Below are 18,228 nucleotides of genomic sequence, written 5' to 3'. Positions count from 1 at the left end.
ATACAGTCTATCTCACACAGCGGCCATAGTGTTGCCAACTCTGGCTGGACACATTCCTGGAGATGTCTTCACATGACCTCCTCTCTCCATTGGTTGTCCAACATGCAACAATGGTGCCCCCAAGTCCCAGCCAATTAGAAAGCGAATAGACTCTTTATTACCTGATTGGGTGATTCTTGACTGTCAATCAAACAGCCTTTTCTCTCAGCCCAATATTTTTTAACTGGTAAACAAATGAGTTCAAAGAAAAAAAAATAAAACACAATTTTTCTTCATGCTGCATTAATGTTTCTGGCTGGGTTTTGCTTGAAGCAGTTTTCTGGAGATTAATCTTTAACAGGACAATCCTGGAGGGTTGGCAACTGTACTCCAGCCACACGTAGCTGACAGCACTAGGTTACTGGTGAGAACTGCTTACCTGGAAGGGGGCTTTGCCAGTCAGGCACTGGTACACAATGGTTCCGATACTCCACAGATCAGCCTTGGCATCATAATGCTGGGACATGATAACTTCCGGGGCCTAGTGGCAGAGGGGCAGAGAGAAGTTAGAATCGTGCCATCATTAAAAACAAACTGAACATCCTGTGTTCTCCAGAAGAATCTCTCAAATCCAGATACTGACTCTGCATAACCATTTCCATGGAGTATTCTTCGGTGCAGAAAAGCAGACGTAACTCAAGCCTGTTTTCCAACTGGTATTGCTCTCATGTTCTAAGGAGCAATATGAACAGGAAAAGGCCATTCAGCCCCTCCAGTCTGATCTGACATTCAATTAGGGCATGGGCTGAATTTTTCAGCCCCAATGTGGGGGCAAGCACAGAGGTGGGTTGGCATGTAAATTCGCGCCACTGACAGGCACGCCGGTTCCCGGCATTATGCCACCACTGGGTCATTTTTCTGGCGGTGGGATGGGCGAATCAGCGGGTTGCCAACTGACCCTGTTAAGGGCCTATTGTTGGAGGCCGACTGGAATTTTCCAAATCGGCCTTCAGGTCCGTGGAGGCGTCAGGGAACAGTGTACCTGATTGGAGGCGGCCACCCAGCGGAAGACTTGGGGGCGCCGGGCAGCGGTCCAGGCAGGATTGGAGGCCATCCCTGCCTGCCTGGTTTCAGTGCCCCATTGAAGGGCCACCTCCCCCCCCCACCCCCTCCACAATGGTGGCCCTGCTGCTAAGACCATTTTTTAATTTAAGGTTAAAAACATTGGAGAGAGGGTGCCTCCATCATGGGGTGCTCTCTCTCTCTCTCACTTATCTGAAAAGATGGCCTCATGCTTCTTCAGTTATGGAGGGCCTCCAATTGGCCCTCCAGCTTTGAGAACCTGCCCACTGTCCTTAATTGGCCAATTTGTGGAAAACCACAGCTGGGTGACTATTGCCACACAGTACGGGCTTCTGACTCCCATTTGACCATGATGTCAGGGTTCCGATGCCGACTGGGAAAATCCTGTCCCATTGCACATATATACCGCAATTCCATTTAACCGCCATTGCTCCATATCCCATGATGCCCTGACCCAGTAAAAATCTATTGATCTCATGTCTTGAAAACTCTCATTGTCCCCCAGTATCCACAGCCTTTGGGTCTTGGAGGGAGTGAAGCATGGTGCCACCAGAATGATACTGGAGCTGAAAGGGTTAAATTAATTGGACTGGTTGTATGCATTTGGTTTGTATTCCCTTGAATTTAGAAGGTTGAGGGATGATCTAATCGAGGTGTTTAAAATGTTAAAATGACTTGTTAGGGTAGATAGGGAGAAACTAGTGGAGGAATCAAGAATGAGGGGAAAGAATTGTAAAATTCAAGTTAGGCCCTTCAGGAGAAAAATCAGAAGGACTTTGTCACACAAAAAGGTAGAGAAAATCTGAAAATGTCCTCGCCAAAAGGCTCTCATCCTCATATTGTTATTTGTGGGATCTTGCTGTGTGTAAATCGGCTGCCCCGTTTCCTACGTTACAACAGTAACTACATTTCAAAAATTAAAATACTTAATTGGGATGTACTGAGGATGCGAAAGACAAGATAGAATTGTAAATAGATGAAGGGGAGGACCTCCCAGACACTCCCTTCTCACAAAGTTTTGTTTTCTAATCTGTGGTAAAATCTCTGGTCTTAGGAGCTAAATAAACCCAGTTGATGGTTTATTAATGATTCATAATGATCTGTTACAGTATCTGAGGAGAGGTTACATCAGCCAACAAACTAGTACATGAATCACAGATTTGGAAAGGTTAATTTATTCACTTTTCATGGAGTTGTTCAATTGCTTCTGTAATGACAGGGTTGCATCAGAAATCCTAGCCTTTGGTCTAGTTCATTGTGTCACTCTGACACAACAGTGTCTTCTTATTGCTCAGCTGTGAGATAAATATTGGTCAAGACACCAGGGAAAACTCTCCTGCTCTTCTTCAAAATAATGTCACAGGATCTTTTACATCAACCCGTGAGGGAAGACGGGGCCTGGGTTTAACATCTCATACAAATAAATCTGGTCAAAGGTGCAGCTCTTTCAGAGTGCTGGCAGGGGGGTGATGGGCCGAATGGCTGTGCTTCCTCTGAACTGCCTGCATCCTAATATAGCTTAGCAAGAAATGCAACGCAAACCCCTTGCACAGTTATAACACCAAGATTATGACACCCGAGTGAGGGAGGATAGCTCCAGTGAAATTCACTGCCCACGGATCCTAAAGGGATGGGGTTTCTTTAAGGCTCAAACCTCTCAAGACGCCCTGCTGACGCCAGGCCAGTTAAATTACAAGTGAACAACGGATCAGATTACTGGGCAGCTGTGTGATAATTAGATGTTATTCTATCAGCCGCATCCATGTTGCTAGTGACAACAACTGAAGGCTGCTTGCACAGTATCCCAGGCTGGATGACACGCTTTATTTAACAATTCATTCTCAAGAGGTGGGTGTCGCTGGCAAGGCTGGCAATTATTGCCCATCCCTAGCTGCCCTGGGAAGGTGATGGTGAATTGCCTTCTTGGACCACTGGTATCAGGTCACCTCAGAGGGGAGTTAAGAATCAACCATGTTGGTGTGGGACTTGAGTCACGTTTAGGCCCAGAGTGGGTAAGGACGGCAGGTTTCCTTTCCTAAAGGGACATTAGAGAACCAGTTGGGGTTTTACAACAATCTGTCAGCTTTATGGTCAGTTTCACTGACACTAGCTTTTTATTTCCAGACTTTTAAAAACTGAATCAAATTTCTCAAACAGCCATGCTGGGGTTGGAACTCTCATTCTCTGGATTATTAGTCCAGGTCCAATGAATTTATTCCATAGTCCTCTCTTTTTAAATGCCTAGTCACCAATTTCACCACCACCCCGCACCTCCCCGCAGCCACCCCCAGCCCCCCCGAGAAGGAGAAGGGGAGAACAAGTTTCAGTAACTTGAAAATTTCAAAACTGTGAGATTGATAGATTTTTGGCTGGCAAAGGGTATTAAGGGGTTTGGAACCAAGACAAGCAAATAGAGTGAAGATACAGATCAGTTATTGTCCAATTGAATGGCAGAATAGATTTGAGGTGCTGAATGATTTACTCCTCTTCCTATGTTCCTAACAATCCAACCCTGGGAGATCCCCCTCTCTGTCGGCAAGAACTCCATTCCTCACTGATGTTGTCAAACCAAGAGGAAACGCCACGTTGCCTGGCCCAACACGGGTGTCAATCCCAACATGTACTTACATGGACCAACTGCTCAACATCCCAATGTAACTTAAAAGCAAAATACCACGGATGCTGGAAATCTGAAATAAAAACAAGAAATGCTGGAACCACTCAGCAGGTCTGGCAGCATCTGTGGAAAGAGAAGCAGAGTTAACGTTTCGGGTCAGTGACCCTTCTTCAGTCACTGACCCAAAAGGTTAACTCTGCTTCTCTTTCCACAGATGCTGCCAGACCTGCTGAGTGGTTCCAGCATTTCTTGTTTTTATCCCAATGTAACTTGCAACAGAACCCCTCAAGGATGATATGAGATATCTGCATTTGTTTGTCTGAATGACAAAGTCAGCATTAAAAAAAGTGATGGGTTTCTTCCAAATGAATGATCCTTTTCACTCGCCAAAGGGTTAAAAAGGCTGTCTCCTGATATCTGGCTTTATTAATCTATCGCACTGGGACTGAGTGAAGGTTGTGCAGCATGACTGCAACTCTATGCAAATCCTGAAACGGTCAAACCCATTTTCACACAAAGGGCAGTGCAAATGTGAAACATTCTTCTGGGTGTGGTATCAGAGTGATTATGTAACAGGACTAGTAATCCAGAGACCTGGACTAAAAATCAGGAGATAGAGAATTTAAATTCATTTACTTAAATTGAAATAAAAAGCTAGTCTCAGTAATGATGACCATGAAACTACTGGATTGTTATAAAAACCCCATCTGGTTCAGTAATGTCCTTTTTTTTTAATTTTAGAGATACAGCACTGAAACAGGCCCTTCAGCCCACCAAGTCTGTGCTGACCAACAACCACCCATTTATATTAATCCTACATTAATCCCATGTTCCCTACCACATCCCCACCATTCTCCTACCACCTGCCTACACTAGGGGCAATTTACAATGGCCAATTTACCTATCAACCTGCAAATCTTTGGCTGTGGGAGGAAACCGGAGCACCTGGCAGAAACCCACACGGTCACAGGGAGAACTTGCAAACTCCGCACAGGCAGTACCCAGAACCGAACCCGGGTCGCCGGAGCTGTGAGGCTGCAGTGCTAACCACTGCGCCACTGTGCCGCACAAGGGAAGGAAATCTGCCATCCTCACCCGGTCTGGCCTATAAAGATGTGCCTCCAGACCCACAGCAATGCAGTTGGCTCTTAACTCTGAATGTGACCTAGCAAACCATTCAGTTGTGTTGAAAATAGCAGCTCACCACCACCTTCTCAAGATCAATAGGGATGGGCAATAAATGCTGGCCTTGCCGGCGATGCTCACATCCAAAGCATGATTAAATTATCTTTTCACAAAAGATCTGGGACTCGCCTTCCCCAAAAAGGCTGTGGATGCTGGGGGCTATTTAACATTTTCAAGCCTGAGATGGACAGATTTTTGTTGGGGTAAGGGTATCAGGGAATCTGGAGCAAAGGAGGGCAAATGGAGTGGATCAGCTATGATCTAACGGGCTTAAGGAGATGAACATCCTGCTCTTGTTCCTCTATTCTGAGGTCCATTCAATTACAGAATGGCTGAATCACAGAGTTAAAATTAGGAAGACATTATTCTCCATCAATTTGCATAATGTGCTTGCAATTATTTTTAAAAGTAAAAATTAACATTCAGTGAGAACTGAATATACTTTCTTCCATCTGAAATACTGATCAACCAAGAGCGCACTTGTGTCCAAATGCTCAGAGCTTTCCACGAGATGATTTATAACTGTGTGGTTAAAAACGCTGCTTTATGTATCACTCGGCAATTTGCAATTCAGAGGACCAATAATTAACATAACAAGGTTCTGTTAAACTTGTACTGATCCTTGGTTAGACCACACTTGGAAAACTGTGAACTGTTCTGGTCTGCATAATATAAAACGAACATAGAGGCACTGGGGAAGGTGCCAAAAAGGATGACGAGAATGATACCAGAACGAGTTATACCTATCAGGAGAGATTGAACAGGCTGAGGCTCTTCTCTAGATAAGAGAAAACCGTGGGGTGAACTGTTAGAGATCTTTAAGATTATGAAAAAATAGATGTAGAAAAGATGTTTCCACTTGCAGGCAAGACCACAACCAGGGGCCATAAATATAATACAGTCACTAATACATCCAACAGGGAATTCAGGAGAAACTTCTTTACCCAGAGAGTGGTGAGAATGTGGAACTCACTACCACAGGGAGTGGTTCAGGTGAATAGTATCGATAAATTTAAGGGGAAGCTGGATAAACACATGAGGGAGAAAGGAATAGGACGATATTTATGATTTTTTAAAATTCATTCATGGGATGTGGGCATCACTGCTAGGCCAGCATTTATTGCCCATCCCTAATTGCCCTTGAGAAGGTGGTGGTGAGCTGCCTTCTTGAACCGCTGCTGTCCATGTGGGGTAGGTACACCCACAGTGCTGTTAGGAAGGGAGTTCCAAGGTTTTGACCCAGCAACAGTGAAGGAATGGCGATATAGTTCCAAGTCAGGATGGTGTGTGGCTTGGAGGGGAACTTGCAGGTGGTGGTGTTCCCATGCATCTGCTGCTCTTGTCCTTCTAGTTGGTAGAGGTTGCGGGTTTGGAAGGTGCTGTCGAAGGAGCCTTGGTGAGTTGCTGCAGTGCATCTTGCAGATGGGACACACTGCTGCCACTCTGCGTCGGTGATGGAGGGAGTGAATGTTTGTAGATGGTGTGCCAATCAAGCGGGCTGCTTTGTCCTGGATGGTGTCGAGCTTGTGGAATACGGTGAGGATGCAGCAGGAATGGCAGGGAGGGGGAAGTATAGAACGTGAAATATGTGGGGGCAGACTCAGGGCGTGAATCATCAAACACAGAGCATAACAGTAAGGGGTTAACTAGGAGGTGAGAGAGGTGGAGTGACAGAGGTTCAGGGAAGACATTTCAGAGCTTAGGGCCTAGACGGTTAAAGGCACAGCTGCCAATGGCACAGCAAAGGGAGTAGGGGAAGCACAAGAGGCCAGAGTTGGAAGAACACACGAGTTTCTTTTGTTGTTTGGTTAGAGGGGGTTACAGAGATAGGGAGGGGGGCAAAGCCAAGGTGGGGTTTGAACACGAGGATCAGAATTTTTAAACCAAGGTGTTGGCAAACTGAGTATCAATATAGGGCAGCAGGCACAGGGGGTGATGTGTCACTAATGTAAGGATGTGTAGTAAGATGGCAGTGAAAGAGCAGATAAAAGTTGTAATATATAGGATCACCATCTCTGTTTGTCTTGCTCTTTTAAAGACCTGGTCTAAATTATTGCACAATTAGAAGCTTTTTTTTAATTCATTCTCAGGATGTGGGTGTCATTGGAAAGGTCAGCATTCATTGCCCATCACTAGATGTCCTCCAGTAGCTGGTAGGAGGCTGCCTTCTTTATACAACTGAGTGACTTACTAGGCCACCTCAGAGGGCAGTTAACAGTCAATCATGTTGGTGTGGGGACTGGAGTCACACATAGGCCAGACTGGGTAAAGATGACAGGTTTACTGAGAGAGTGCTGCACTGTCAGAGGTGTCGCCTTGAGAATGAGAGGTTAAACCAAGGCCCCGTCTAGTCTCCCCGGCACTACTTCGAAGAAGAGCAGGGGAGTTCTCCCCAGTGTCCTAGCCGATATTTATCCTTCAACCAACAACCATAAAAACAGATGATCACATTGCTGTCTGTGGGATCCTACTGTGCACAAGTTGGCTGCTGCATTTCCTACAACAGTGTCTGCATGTCAAAAAGTACTTCACTGGCTGTAAAGCACTTTGGCATGTCCTGAGTTTGTGAAAGGCACTATATAAATGCAAGTCTTTCTTCCTACAGGGACATGAGTGAATCAGTTGGATGTTCGGAACAATCCAAGAACGTCATGGTCTCTTTTAACTAGTATAACTAGTCGCTTTTAACTGTAACTTGTCTTTTTTTATTTCCATGTTTTTCAGCTGAAATCAAACTCTCAATCTGTCACAGTGGAATTAAAAGTCAAGTCCTCTGGATTAGATTTTAGATTAGATTAGAGATACAGCACTGAAACAGGCCCTTCGGCCCACCGAGTCTGTGCCGAACATCAACCACCCATTTATACTAATCCTACACTAATCCCATATTCCTACCACATCCCCACCTGACCTTATATTTCCCTACCACCTACCTATACTAGTGACAATTTATAATGGCCAATTTACCTACCAACCTGCAAGTCTTTTGGCTTGTGGGAGGAAACCGGAGCACCCGGAGAAAACCCACGCAGACACAGGGAGAACTTGCAAACTCCGCACAGGCAGTACCCAGAATCGAACCCGGGTCCCTGGAGCTGTGAGGCTGCGGTGCTAACCACTGCGCCACTGTGGGGACCAGTAATTTAACCACGACACTGCTAAACCCGAACATAACAATTAGAAGTCGCAGAGGAGTGTACTCACCATGTACATGGGTGAACCACACAGGGTAGCTGCCAACATGTTGGTCTGTAAATATCGGGCAAAGCCAAAGTCAGCTGTGTTCAAATGAGAAAAGGAAAGGATTTAGCATTATTGCCAAAGCAAGTCTGTGTTGTGTTTACAGTTCAAATATTACAACAGGTTCTCAACAAAGTATCACAAGCATCGTGTTTTGGGTAAACTCATGTTATCAAAGCAATCATTTCCTTCAATTGGAAACAGTTCATTAAGTTATTCCCTATAACTGGATGGGCGGCACAGTGGCGCAGTGGTTAGCACCACAGCCTCACAGCTCCAGCGATCCAGGTTCAGTTCTGGGTACTACTTGTGCGGAGTTTGCAAGTTCTCCCTGTGTCTGTGTGGGTTTCTGCCGGGTGCTCCAGTTTCCTCCCACAGCCAAAAACTTGCAGGTTGATCGGTAAATTGCCCCTAGTGTAGGTAGGTGGTAGGAGAATGGTGGGGATGTGATAGAGAATATGGGGTTAAAGTAGGATTAGTATGAATGGGTGGTTGTTGGTCAGCACAGACTCGGTGGGCCTGTTTCAGTGCTGTATCTCTAAATAAAAATTTTTAAAACTGTTATCATCACGGTGGAATCATGACACTTGGGGTTGCCAATCCTCCAGGATTGCCCTGGTGTCCAGGAATTGAAGATTAATCTCCTGGACACTGTTGCTAGCAAAAACCCAGGGAGTGAAATCACTGGCGCATGAAAAAATTGTGGATTTTTCATTTTCTATGAGCTTTCCCACTCATTATTTATAAAAATATTGAGGATGGGGAGAAAAGGCTGTCTGACGGAGTCAAGGATCCAATCAGATAATGAGATGAGAGTCTGTTCATGTTCCGATTAGCTGTGAGAAGGCGGGGCACTGCTGTGTCGGGCAGGATTGTGGAGGCAGAGTGGTTGGAAACAGGAGGTCATGTGATTAAACCGCGAAGAATACATCCAATCATGGCCGGCAACCCTCCATGACGAGAAGGTCCATAATGGCAGAAGGATTTCAGGCAGCGAGAGACATCTTCAACAAAGCAGAACTTCCGCACGCCCGCACAAGATTTCCCTCCCTCCCCTCCCACATCTTAAGCCTATCTCAGCGATGGAGAAACCACTTGAAATATTTTTGTCAGGCTTTCCGGCCTCTTGAACCCACCATGACTGTGGGGTTGCCCACTCTGGTTGGCCGTATGCCTGGAGGTTTCATCACATGATGTCAGGCCTCCAACTGCCTCAGCCCCCCACAATGCTGCCATTGGTCACCTGACACATTCATCGCCATGGTGCTCCACCTTCCCACAGCCAATTGGAAAACCAACAGACTGGGCAGGGTTTTCCTGTCGGCTTCGGGACCCAAATATTGGGATCAAACAGGGGTCCCGAGCCCACATTTGACAGCAATTGGCCACCTCTGGGCCTGCCGTCCAATTGAGGACAGTGGGCGGGCTCCCGACGCAGCAGCCCCATCGGGAGAGGTGAGCGCTGCTGAGGCAGACTGGGGATCGAGAGGGTGCATCAACATGGAGGCACCCTCACAGGGGTAAGTTTAAAATAAAATTTCAGCAGAGCCAAGCAGGCAACCCCTCCAGGTGCATCATTTGGTCCACAGGCATGGTCTTTCCTGCTGGTGGGCCCCTCTTTGGGGGATGGACCCTCTGGCTGCCATGGCTGCCTGGCCTGCCACAGGGAGGCTGCCTCCATGAAGTTGATGCCCCCCCTCCCCCACCCCGCTGAACCCCAACCACGTCCAAATTGGCCACCATGGGACCATGAAAATACAGCCCTTTGTTACCCAATTGGCAGTCTTGATCATCAGTCATAGAACACTGCCCTACTACCGCCAATATTTTTATAACAAATAAACAAAAAAGTGTTAAAAATAAATATTTTTAAAAATTTCTTTATTGCCCCTGCGAGGTTTCTCCTGGGTCGCTCTCAGCAGTCTCCGTGAGATTGGTCTTTAATTCCTGGGGACTCCAGAGCAATCCTGGGGCAGTTGCCAACCTTACATGAGTGGGGTCAGAGAGTTCCAAGTGGGTGAAATGAGGTAGGGTTGTAGGGCTGGAGGAGGTTACAGAGAATGGTGAAGCCACGGAGGGAATAAAACACAAGGGTGAGAATTTTTAAACTTAATCACTGGGGGACTGGGAACCGATGAGGGCCAATGAGCATGGGCGATGAGCAAACAGGATTTGCAATGGGATTGGATACAATCAACACAGTTTTGGACGAGCTCCAGATTACAAAGAGTGGCAGACGTGAGGTCGGCCAGAAGACCACTGGAACAGTCGAGTTTAGAGATAACAAAGGCATGCATGAGGATTTCAGTAGCAAGTGGGTGAAGCAGGAGAGGAGATGGACGATGTTAGGAAGGTGGAAGTAGGCCATCTTGGTACTGGACAGGATAGGGAACTCAAAAGCTCAGTTGGGGGTTGAGATTGTGAAGAGGGGTGAAAATGGAGTGATGTTAAATCTCTATTAAATGCACTGAATTAATTTGCTTTTCTTGCAGGTTAAGGGTTACTAGACTCTACGAACTCGGGGTCAGATAAGGACAGCAGGATTTACTGCAGCAGAAATAACCACTCAATAAAGTAACAGTGCCAAGGAAAATACTGGGGAAGGAAGCTGGCTGAAAGCGCATCAACTTCTGGGCAATCTTTTCACATTTCAGACACACAAACTGATTTTCAATTCTGAAAAGAAACAAATTTTTCTCTTGGACAAAGTAAATCTCATAGTTTCAACAAAGCCTGATTGACTGGGTTTGCTCAGACTGGTTAGATTGATTATTTATAATTTTTATTCTCCTTGTAACAACACACAGGAATGTAGCCTTTCATCAATGCTCGTTATTCTAAACCTTGTTAAACTCTTCTTTTTCCATTACTAAATGCAACACAACAACATTCACAAATTCACTTCAGCCAAGCTTGGCTAAAATAACAACATTGTGCATTTATATAGCGCCTATAACATAGTAAAATGTCTCAAAGTGCTTCACAAGAAATTTCATTAATTTGACACCAAGCCACCTAAGCAGCCGAAAGTTTGGTCAAAGAGGCAGGTTTTAAGTAGCGTCTTAAAGGAGGAGAGAGAGGCGGAGAGGTTTAGGGAGGGAATTCCAGAGCTTAGGGCCCAGGCAGCTGAAGGCACGGCCACCGATGGTGGAGCGATGGGAATCGGGGGATGGACAAGAGGCCAGAATTGGAGGAGCGCAGAGATCTCGGAGGGTTGTGGGGCTGGAGGAGGTTACAGGGATAGGGAGGGGTGAGGCCTTGGAGGAATTTGAAATCAAGGACGAGAATTTTAAAATCAAGGCATTGCCGGACTGGGAGCCAGTGTAGCTCAGCGAGCACAGCGGTGATGGGTGAACGGGAGTTGGTGCAAGTTAGGATACAGGGCAAACTACAAAATTAATCATTAAAGTCGTTGACTTACAGTGAGCGAGATATTGGCGAAACGTAAAATATATCACAAAGACAGTGAGTGATTTGTGAGTTTGCTTGGATTATACAATGTCCTTCCAATGTGGGATCTGTGTCTGGAATAGTATTGAGGTTTAAAATGTTAAATTAGGAGGTCAGATTGCATAAACTTGGTTTGTTTTCCCTTGAGTTTCGAAGGTTGAGGGGTGGTCTGGTCAAGGTGGGCTCTCCAGCATGCCAGCTGATCCCCCTCCTACTCTTCCCACTATGATCAAGAGGTGAATCCAATAGGGGACCATTTCGCAGCCAAATCCCTTCATTTTAGGGGGAAAAACCCGTAACAGATAGTTTTAAGGGAAACTCAAATAAATCTTCCTCAATCAAGGCCTCATCTGTTCAGGTAAAAGATTCCACGGCACCATTTGAGTTCTCCCAGTGTACTGGCCAACATTTCTCCCTCAAACAACTCCACATATTAACTGCTCATTCATCTCATGTCATGTGAAACACCTTGGGATGTTTTTTCTGTAGCTATAAGTGCTATATAAATGCACTTTTTGGCCTATGTGTGAAATGGCTGCTGCATTCATCTACATGATAACAGTGAATGTAAGTGATTCATTGGATACAAAGCTGGGTCTCTTTTCTCCTGGCTGAACGGTGACCTAATCGAGATCGTTAAAAATATGAAATGTCTTGACGGAGCAGACCCAGAGAGAATGTTTCCACTTGTGGGGAAGAGCAAAACTGGAGGCCATCAATATAAGATAGTCACCAAGAAATCAAGCAGGGAATTCAGGAGAAACATCTTTACCCAAAGAGTGGAGAGAATGTGGAACCACAAGGGGTGGTTGAAGCAAATAGTACAGATGTAATTAAAAGGAAGCTAGATAAACACATGAAGGAGAAGTGAATAGAGGATTAATGTTGATTGAGATGAGGAAGGATGGGAGGAGACTTGAGTGAAGCATAAACACCAGCATGGACTGGTTGGGCCAAATGGCCTTTTTCTGTGCTGTATATCCAGTCTAATTCTACGTAAAGCCCTTTGGAATATGATACGTACGATGTGGTATAAATACAAGGTTACCTCCCCACCACCCCCCGCCCACACATAATATACTTGTAGATGCGCACCTCTAAAAGGTGCACTGCAGCAACTCACCAAGGTTCCTTTGACAGCACCTTCCAAACCCACGACCTCTACCATCTAGAAGAACAAGGGCAGCAGATGCATGGGAACACCACCACCTGCAAGTTCCCCTCCAAGCCACACACATTCCTGATTTGGAACAATATCGCCGGTCCTTCACTGTCACTGGGACAAAATTCTGGAACTCCCTCCCTAACAGCACTGTGGGTGTACCTACCCCACATGGACTGCAGCAATTCAAGGAGGCAGCTCACCACCACCTTCTCAAGGGCAATTAGGGATGGGCAACTAATGCTGGCCTAGCCAGTGACGCCCACATCCCATGAACGAATAATGTGTGCTTTATTCTAGAAGCTGTTATTAATATGATATAGCATAGAAGGAGGCCATTCAGCCTGTTGGTGCATCTTTGAATGAGCTGTCTGATTAGTCCCACTCCTCTTACTCTTTGCCCATGGCCCTGCCAAGTTAAATGGTTCAATCACAGGTATTCTGTTCCCCAGAGGGATCCATGCTAAATGGGGAGGCCACCATAGAAGAGTTGGGCTCTCACCTATTTTGATGCGGATATTGTTGGGGTTGGATTTGCGGCCTCCGGTGAAGGACAGTAGGATGTTCTGCGGCTTCAGGTCACGGTGGATGACTCCCTTGCTGTGCAACATCTTCATGGCCCCCGCTATCTGCTGCAGGAAAAGTCGGATGGTGTCCTCGCTGAGTGTCCCCTTTGCTGGAAAATAAATGAGAGGTCAGGCACCAGCTTTTGGTTTAATTCTGAGAGGTATAACCTCTGTCAGAAAAACATGCTTATCATACTGCAGCAGGTGAAATGAGTAACTGGGTTCAATGCACTTAGCTAGGGTATGGCGCTGTGCTTGGTTTCTAAGACAGGCTTTGATTCTAACAGAATACATGTACTAACCATCCCTTTGCAACCATAGAGCTTAAAAGTACTTTCATGTTATGATACTAACCTGTAATCAGCAAAGTTCTGAAGCAGGTTCCTTGCTCACACCAGGACACAGTGCAGTTACTTTGCATGCAGTCTCCTGCCATTACCTTACACATCCTAACACACACAGAGCAATTATTCAATTCTACCATGTTAAAAATTGAGACATTAATTTGTTGTTTCCAGAATCCCAGAGTACAATCGATGAGTACAATAATATTATTACCAAGTGCTCTATTCTATGGGCTTACAGTACCAGTCAAACTGAGTGTGTTGATTTATCAATACTGTATCATGGCATCTGTTTAAACTACAAGATCCTCTTTGTGTCCAATTCCTATAATAAGAAATTGGTTAAATGGAGACTAGTCGAAAGTGAAGGTTAAAAAAAATGTAAAATGGGTCCATACACCCACCTTTAAAACCTGCAGAGAAGGAGGGGGAAATTACAAGCTTTTAAAGTACTTATCACAAAGGAGGTTACATATTGCGATATATTAAAGGCTAACAAAGGATTTAAGTGCAAAACTCAATTTGTCCATTGAAAATCATCGCCTGTGTTTGAGACAGTTCGGTTTAAAGATCAGCATGAGCACAAATGTTTTTCTGATCATGTAACATTTAAGCAGTACCAGTGAATCCTTGGTCTAGTAACCTACACAGAATACCAGCGATTAAACAGCCAAGTAACCAGCAAATTCTAGACATCTTGTAGCTTTACTTATTACTGAACAGACATAACTAGTTTTGTTTGCACCATGTGGCTGGTGAAGGACCTAGAGCTACAGACGGTGCTTTACCTTTTGAAAGAAAAGGTCTTGCATTTATATAGTGCCTTTCATGACCTCAGAATATCTCAAAGCACTTCACAAGTTAATTGATTATTTTTGAAGTGTAGTCATGTTGTGATGTAGAAAATGTGGCAGCCAACTTATGCACAGCAAGCTCCCACAAAGCACAAAATAATAATGACCAGATAATCTGTTGCAGTGATGTTGAATGAGGGATAAATATTGGCCCCAGGACTGGTGAGAACTCCCACACTCTTCTCCGAAATGGTGCCATAGGATCTTGGTTCAAGTCAATACCTACACAAAGGAAGATGGTTGTGGTTGCTGGATGTCAATGAGTTCAGCTCCAGGACATCACTGCAGGAATTCCTCAGGGTAGTGTCCTGGGCCCAACCATCTTCAGCTGCTTCATCAATGACCTTCCTTCAATCATAAGGTCAGACGTGGGAATGTTCGCTGATGATTGCACAATGTTCAGCACCATTCGCGACTCTTCAGGTACTGAAGCAGCCCATGCCCAGATGCTGCAAGACCTGGACAACACCCAGGCTTGGGCTGGTAAGTGGCAAGTAATATTCGAACCACACAAGCGCCAGGCAATGACCATCTCCAACAAGACAGAATCTAACCATCTGCCCTTGATGTTCAATGGCATTACCATCACTGAATCCCCAACTATCAACATCCTGGGGGTTACCATTGACCTGAAACTGAACTGGAGTAGCCACATAAATGCTGTGGCTACAAGAACAGGTCGGAGGCTGGGAATTCTGCAGCAAGTAACTCACCTCCTGAGTTCACAAAGCCTGTCCGCCATCTACAAGGCACAAGTCAGGAGTGTGATGGAATACTCTCCACTTGCCTGGATGGATGCAGCTCCAACAACACGTAAGAAGCTCGACATCATCCAGGATAAAGCAGCCCGCTTGATTGGCACCCCATCCACCACCTTAAACTTTCACTCCCTTCACCACTGGCCCACCATGGCTGCAGTGTGTGCCATCTACAAGATGCACTGCAGTGGTTCAAGGCGGCTCACCATCACCTTCTCAAGGGTTATTAGGGATGGGCAATAAACGCTGGCTTTGCCAGCAATGCTCACATAGCGAGAATTATTTTTTAAGTTTCTCCTTCAAGGGGATTTAGCATTTTGAAGAACTAAAGAAAAATTCACAGTTAGTCCTTGGTCTGAGCTGAGGCTTTAACTAAATTCATCCTAGAAAATCAATGCAGGTAGCTCAGGAGGGGAACTTGCAGGTGATGGTGTTCTCAGGCATCTGCTGCCTTTGTTCTTCTAGATGGTACAAGTCATGGGTTCGAATGAGGCAGCAAACATTGCTGTTTGTGGGAGCTTGCTGTGCATGTTACAATGTACATTACAATAGAAACTACGCTTCAGAAGTACTTCATTGCACTGAGAGGATGTTTCCACTTATGGGGAGACTAGAACTCGAGTACACATTTTAAAAATTAGAAGTCTCCCATTTAAGATAGAGGTGAGGATAAATTTTTCCTCTCAGAGGGTCGGTAGTCTGTGGAATTCTCTTCCCCAGAGAGCAGTGGATGCTGGGTCATTGTACATTTTTAAGGCTGAATTAGATAGATTTTTCATTGACAAGGGAGTCAAAGGTTACAGCAGGTAGACAGGAAAGTAGAGTTGAGGCCACAATCAGATCAGCCATGATCTATCGAATGGCGGGGCAGGCTAGAGGGGGCCGAATGGCCTATTCCTGCTCCTAATTCAAATGTTTGTATGTTCATGTTGGCTGCAAAGTGATTTGAGACAACATGAGGGCGCGGAAGGTCTTTGTTTGTCTCTTTCTATCCTGTTCAGGAGCTAAATATACAGGTGACACTATCAATCACAGCCAATGATGAACACTATTATCACTATACTGAGTAAATACAGTAAGAATATAATCTTATCTACAGCTGACCAATCAGTAGCATCTTGATTTTCTATTACTCTACAAAGCCATCTGTATTGCAGACTTACAATGGAGATAATCAGCAAGGTCACCACCATTACAGTACTGGAAAACACAAAAACACAGAGGGTGAGTAAGTCAAGTCACAATTCCATGGTTAGGTGTGACACAATCTAAAATTGTTTATCAGCTGCAGCGTGATGTAAAAATAGTTGGCACGGGGCAAACCCTGTCTAGAAACAGTTGTAAAAGAATCTTGGCTGCTTCAAGCTGCTCTTTACTTTAAACTGCAAACCTGGAGGTACAACAGTAAATCTGACCTCAATGACGTCAGCAAAGCTGTGTGTGGTAGGAACACATCCTGCGAGTTCAGGAAAAGTCAGTGCACCTCGCACGCTTTTCCATAAACCCAGAGAGAATCTGTGCTCAAATTCCCGACATGTGCTTCTGGCACGGACAATTTTACTCAGGAAGCAACAATTCATGAAGTCCAAGCCAGCAAATAGCCCAGAGCGTGCTGCATAACCTACCTCCATTACCAGATAGACAGAGTTCGCCATCTCCTGTAAAATGGAAAGATGAAGATTAGAAATAATAGCATTTTGATACATTATATTCTTCCACAAGGTGCCCATTTCTGATCCACAGATCTTACTTCCTGTTGCCAGGATTTTTGGTTGTAAGTTTTTTCTCTTTGAGCATTTCCCATTGTAAATTGCAATGTCAACATTCACCATTCATCATTGTTATGTCAACTGTCACAATGTAGTTACAGACTCTGACCACTAGGTTGGTTCCATGGAGTTAGCTTCTCACAACTCTGAGACCATTTTGTGCAGACAAAAAGATTTTCATTTATCAACTGACTGTGGGCAATGTCATGGACAATTTATGGTCAATTAAAGTTTATGAGGAGTTTTAAATCATCTAATTCTTTTTGTTTGATTTTTGGCCTTTCCGCTGCTGCAGGCATGGACTCGTGTTGGGTTATTGATCAACTTGTACCATTGGCTATCAGTGCGTTACCTCAGACAATCTTTTATTAAAATTCATTCACAGGATGTGGGCATCGTTGGCAGGACCGGCATTTATTACCCATCCCTAATTACCCTCGAGAAGGTGGTGATAAGCTGCCTTCTTGAATACAACAGAGTGGTTTCTCAGGCCAATTTAGAGGACAGTTAAGCGTCAACTATAATGTGGGTCTGGAGTCACAAATAGGCCAGAGTGGGTAAGGGCAGCAGATTTTCTTCCCCAAAAGAACATTAGTGAAACCGATGGTCACCATTTCTGAAACTAACATTTTATTCCAGATTTATTTAATTAACTGAATTTAAATTCCTCAGCTGTCATGTTGGGTTTATGAACTCATGACGCAGATTGTTTGTCCAGGCATCTGGATAACTTGTCCAATAACATAACCACCATGTACTGACTTATCCTTGGTTATGTGTAACTCTCAGATTATAAGTTGCAAGAATCTTGCATGTGCCCATAAACCACTGCACTCGTGTTAGGTACTGCCTGTGTGGTATCAACAAGGACTGAATCCATTCTTGTGCACAAACCTGCGAGAGATATCCACTGAGATCTGCAGCCCTAGACTATCGACATTATTTAAATGGAGAGAGACTGCAGAATGTTGTGGTGCAGAAGGATCTGGGTGTCCTTGTACATTTATTTTTATTTAGAGATACAGCACTGAAACAGGCCCTTCGGCCCACCGAGTCTGTGCCGACCAACAACCACCCATTTATACTAACCCTACAGTAATCCCATATTCCCTACCTACACAAGGGGCAATTTACAACAGCCAATTTACCTATCACTTGCAAGTCTTTGGCTGTGGGAGGAAACCACAGCACTCGGCAAAAACCCACGCAGTCACAGGGAGA

The 18,228-nt window shown here is 45.0% G+C and overlaps 1 protein-coding gene across 6 annotated transcripts in view; it reads right to left on the bottom strand.

The window, feature by feature from the left end:
• Nucleotides 1-18,228, bottom strand: part of ulk1b (unc-51 like autophagy activating kinase 1) — a 112,231-nt gene that overhangs the window by 71,182 nt on the left and 22,821 nt on the right. For all 6 annotated transcript variants that reach the window (XM_068054594.1, XM_068054596.1, XM_068054595.1 and 3 more), the window contains exons 4-8: nt 16,864-16,896; nt 16,402-16,438; nt 13,219-13,392; nt 8,069-8,142; nt 419-520 (exon numbers count right to left, since the gene is read on the bottom strand). In XM_068054594.1, coding sequence (XP_067910695.1) covers nt 419-520; nt 8,069-8,142; nt 13,219-13,392; nt 16,402-16,438; nt 16,864-16,896 — 420 coding nt within the window. The remainder of the gene's footprint in view (nt 1-418; nt 521-8,068; nt 8,143-13,218; nt 13,393-16,401; nt 16,439-16,863; nt 16,897-18,228) is intronic.

Source organism: Heterodontus francisci, chromosome 23 (assembly GCF_036365525.1).
Source record: "Heterodontus francisci isolate sHetFra1 chromosome 23, sHetFra1.hap1, whole genome shotgun sequence".
Classification (NCBI taxonomy): domain Eukaryota; kingdom Metazoa; phylum Chordata; class Chondrichthyes; order Heterodontiformes; family Heterodontidae; genus Heterodontus; species Heterodontus francisci.
Note: the sequence above shows the minus strand (reverse complement) of the source record. Positions and strands in the feature narration are given on the sequence as shown.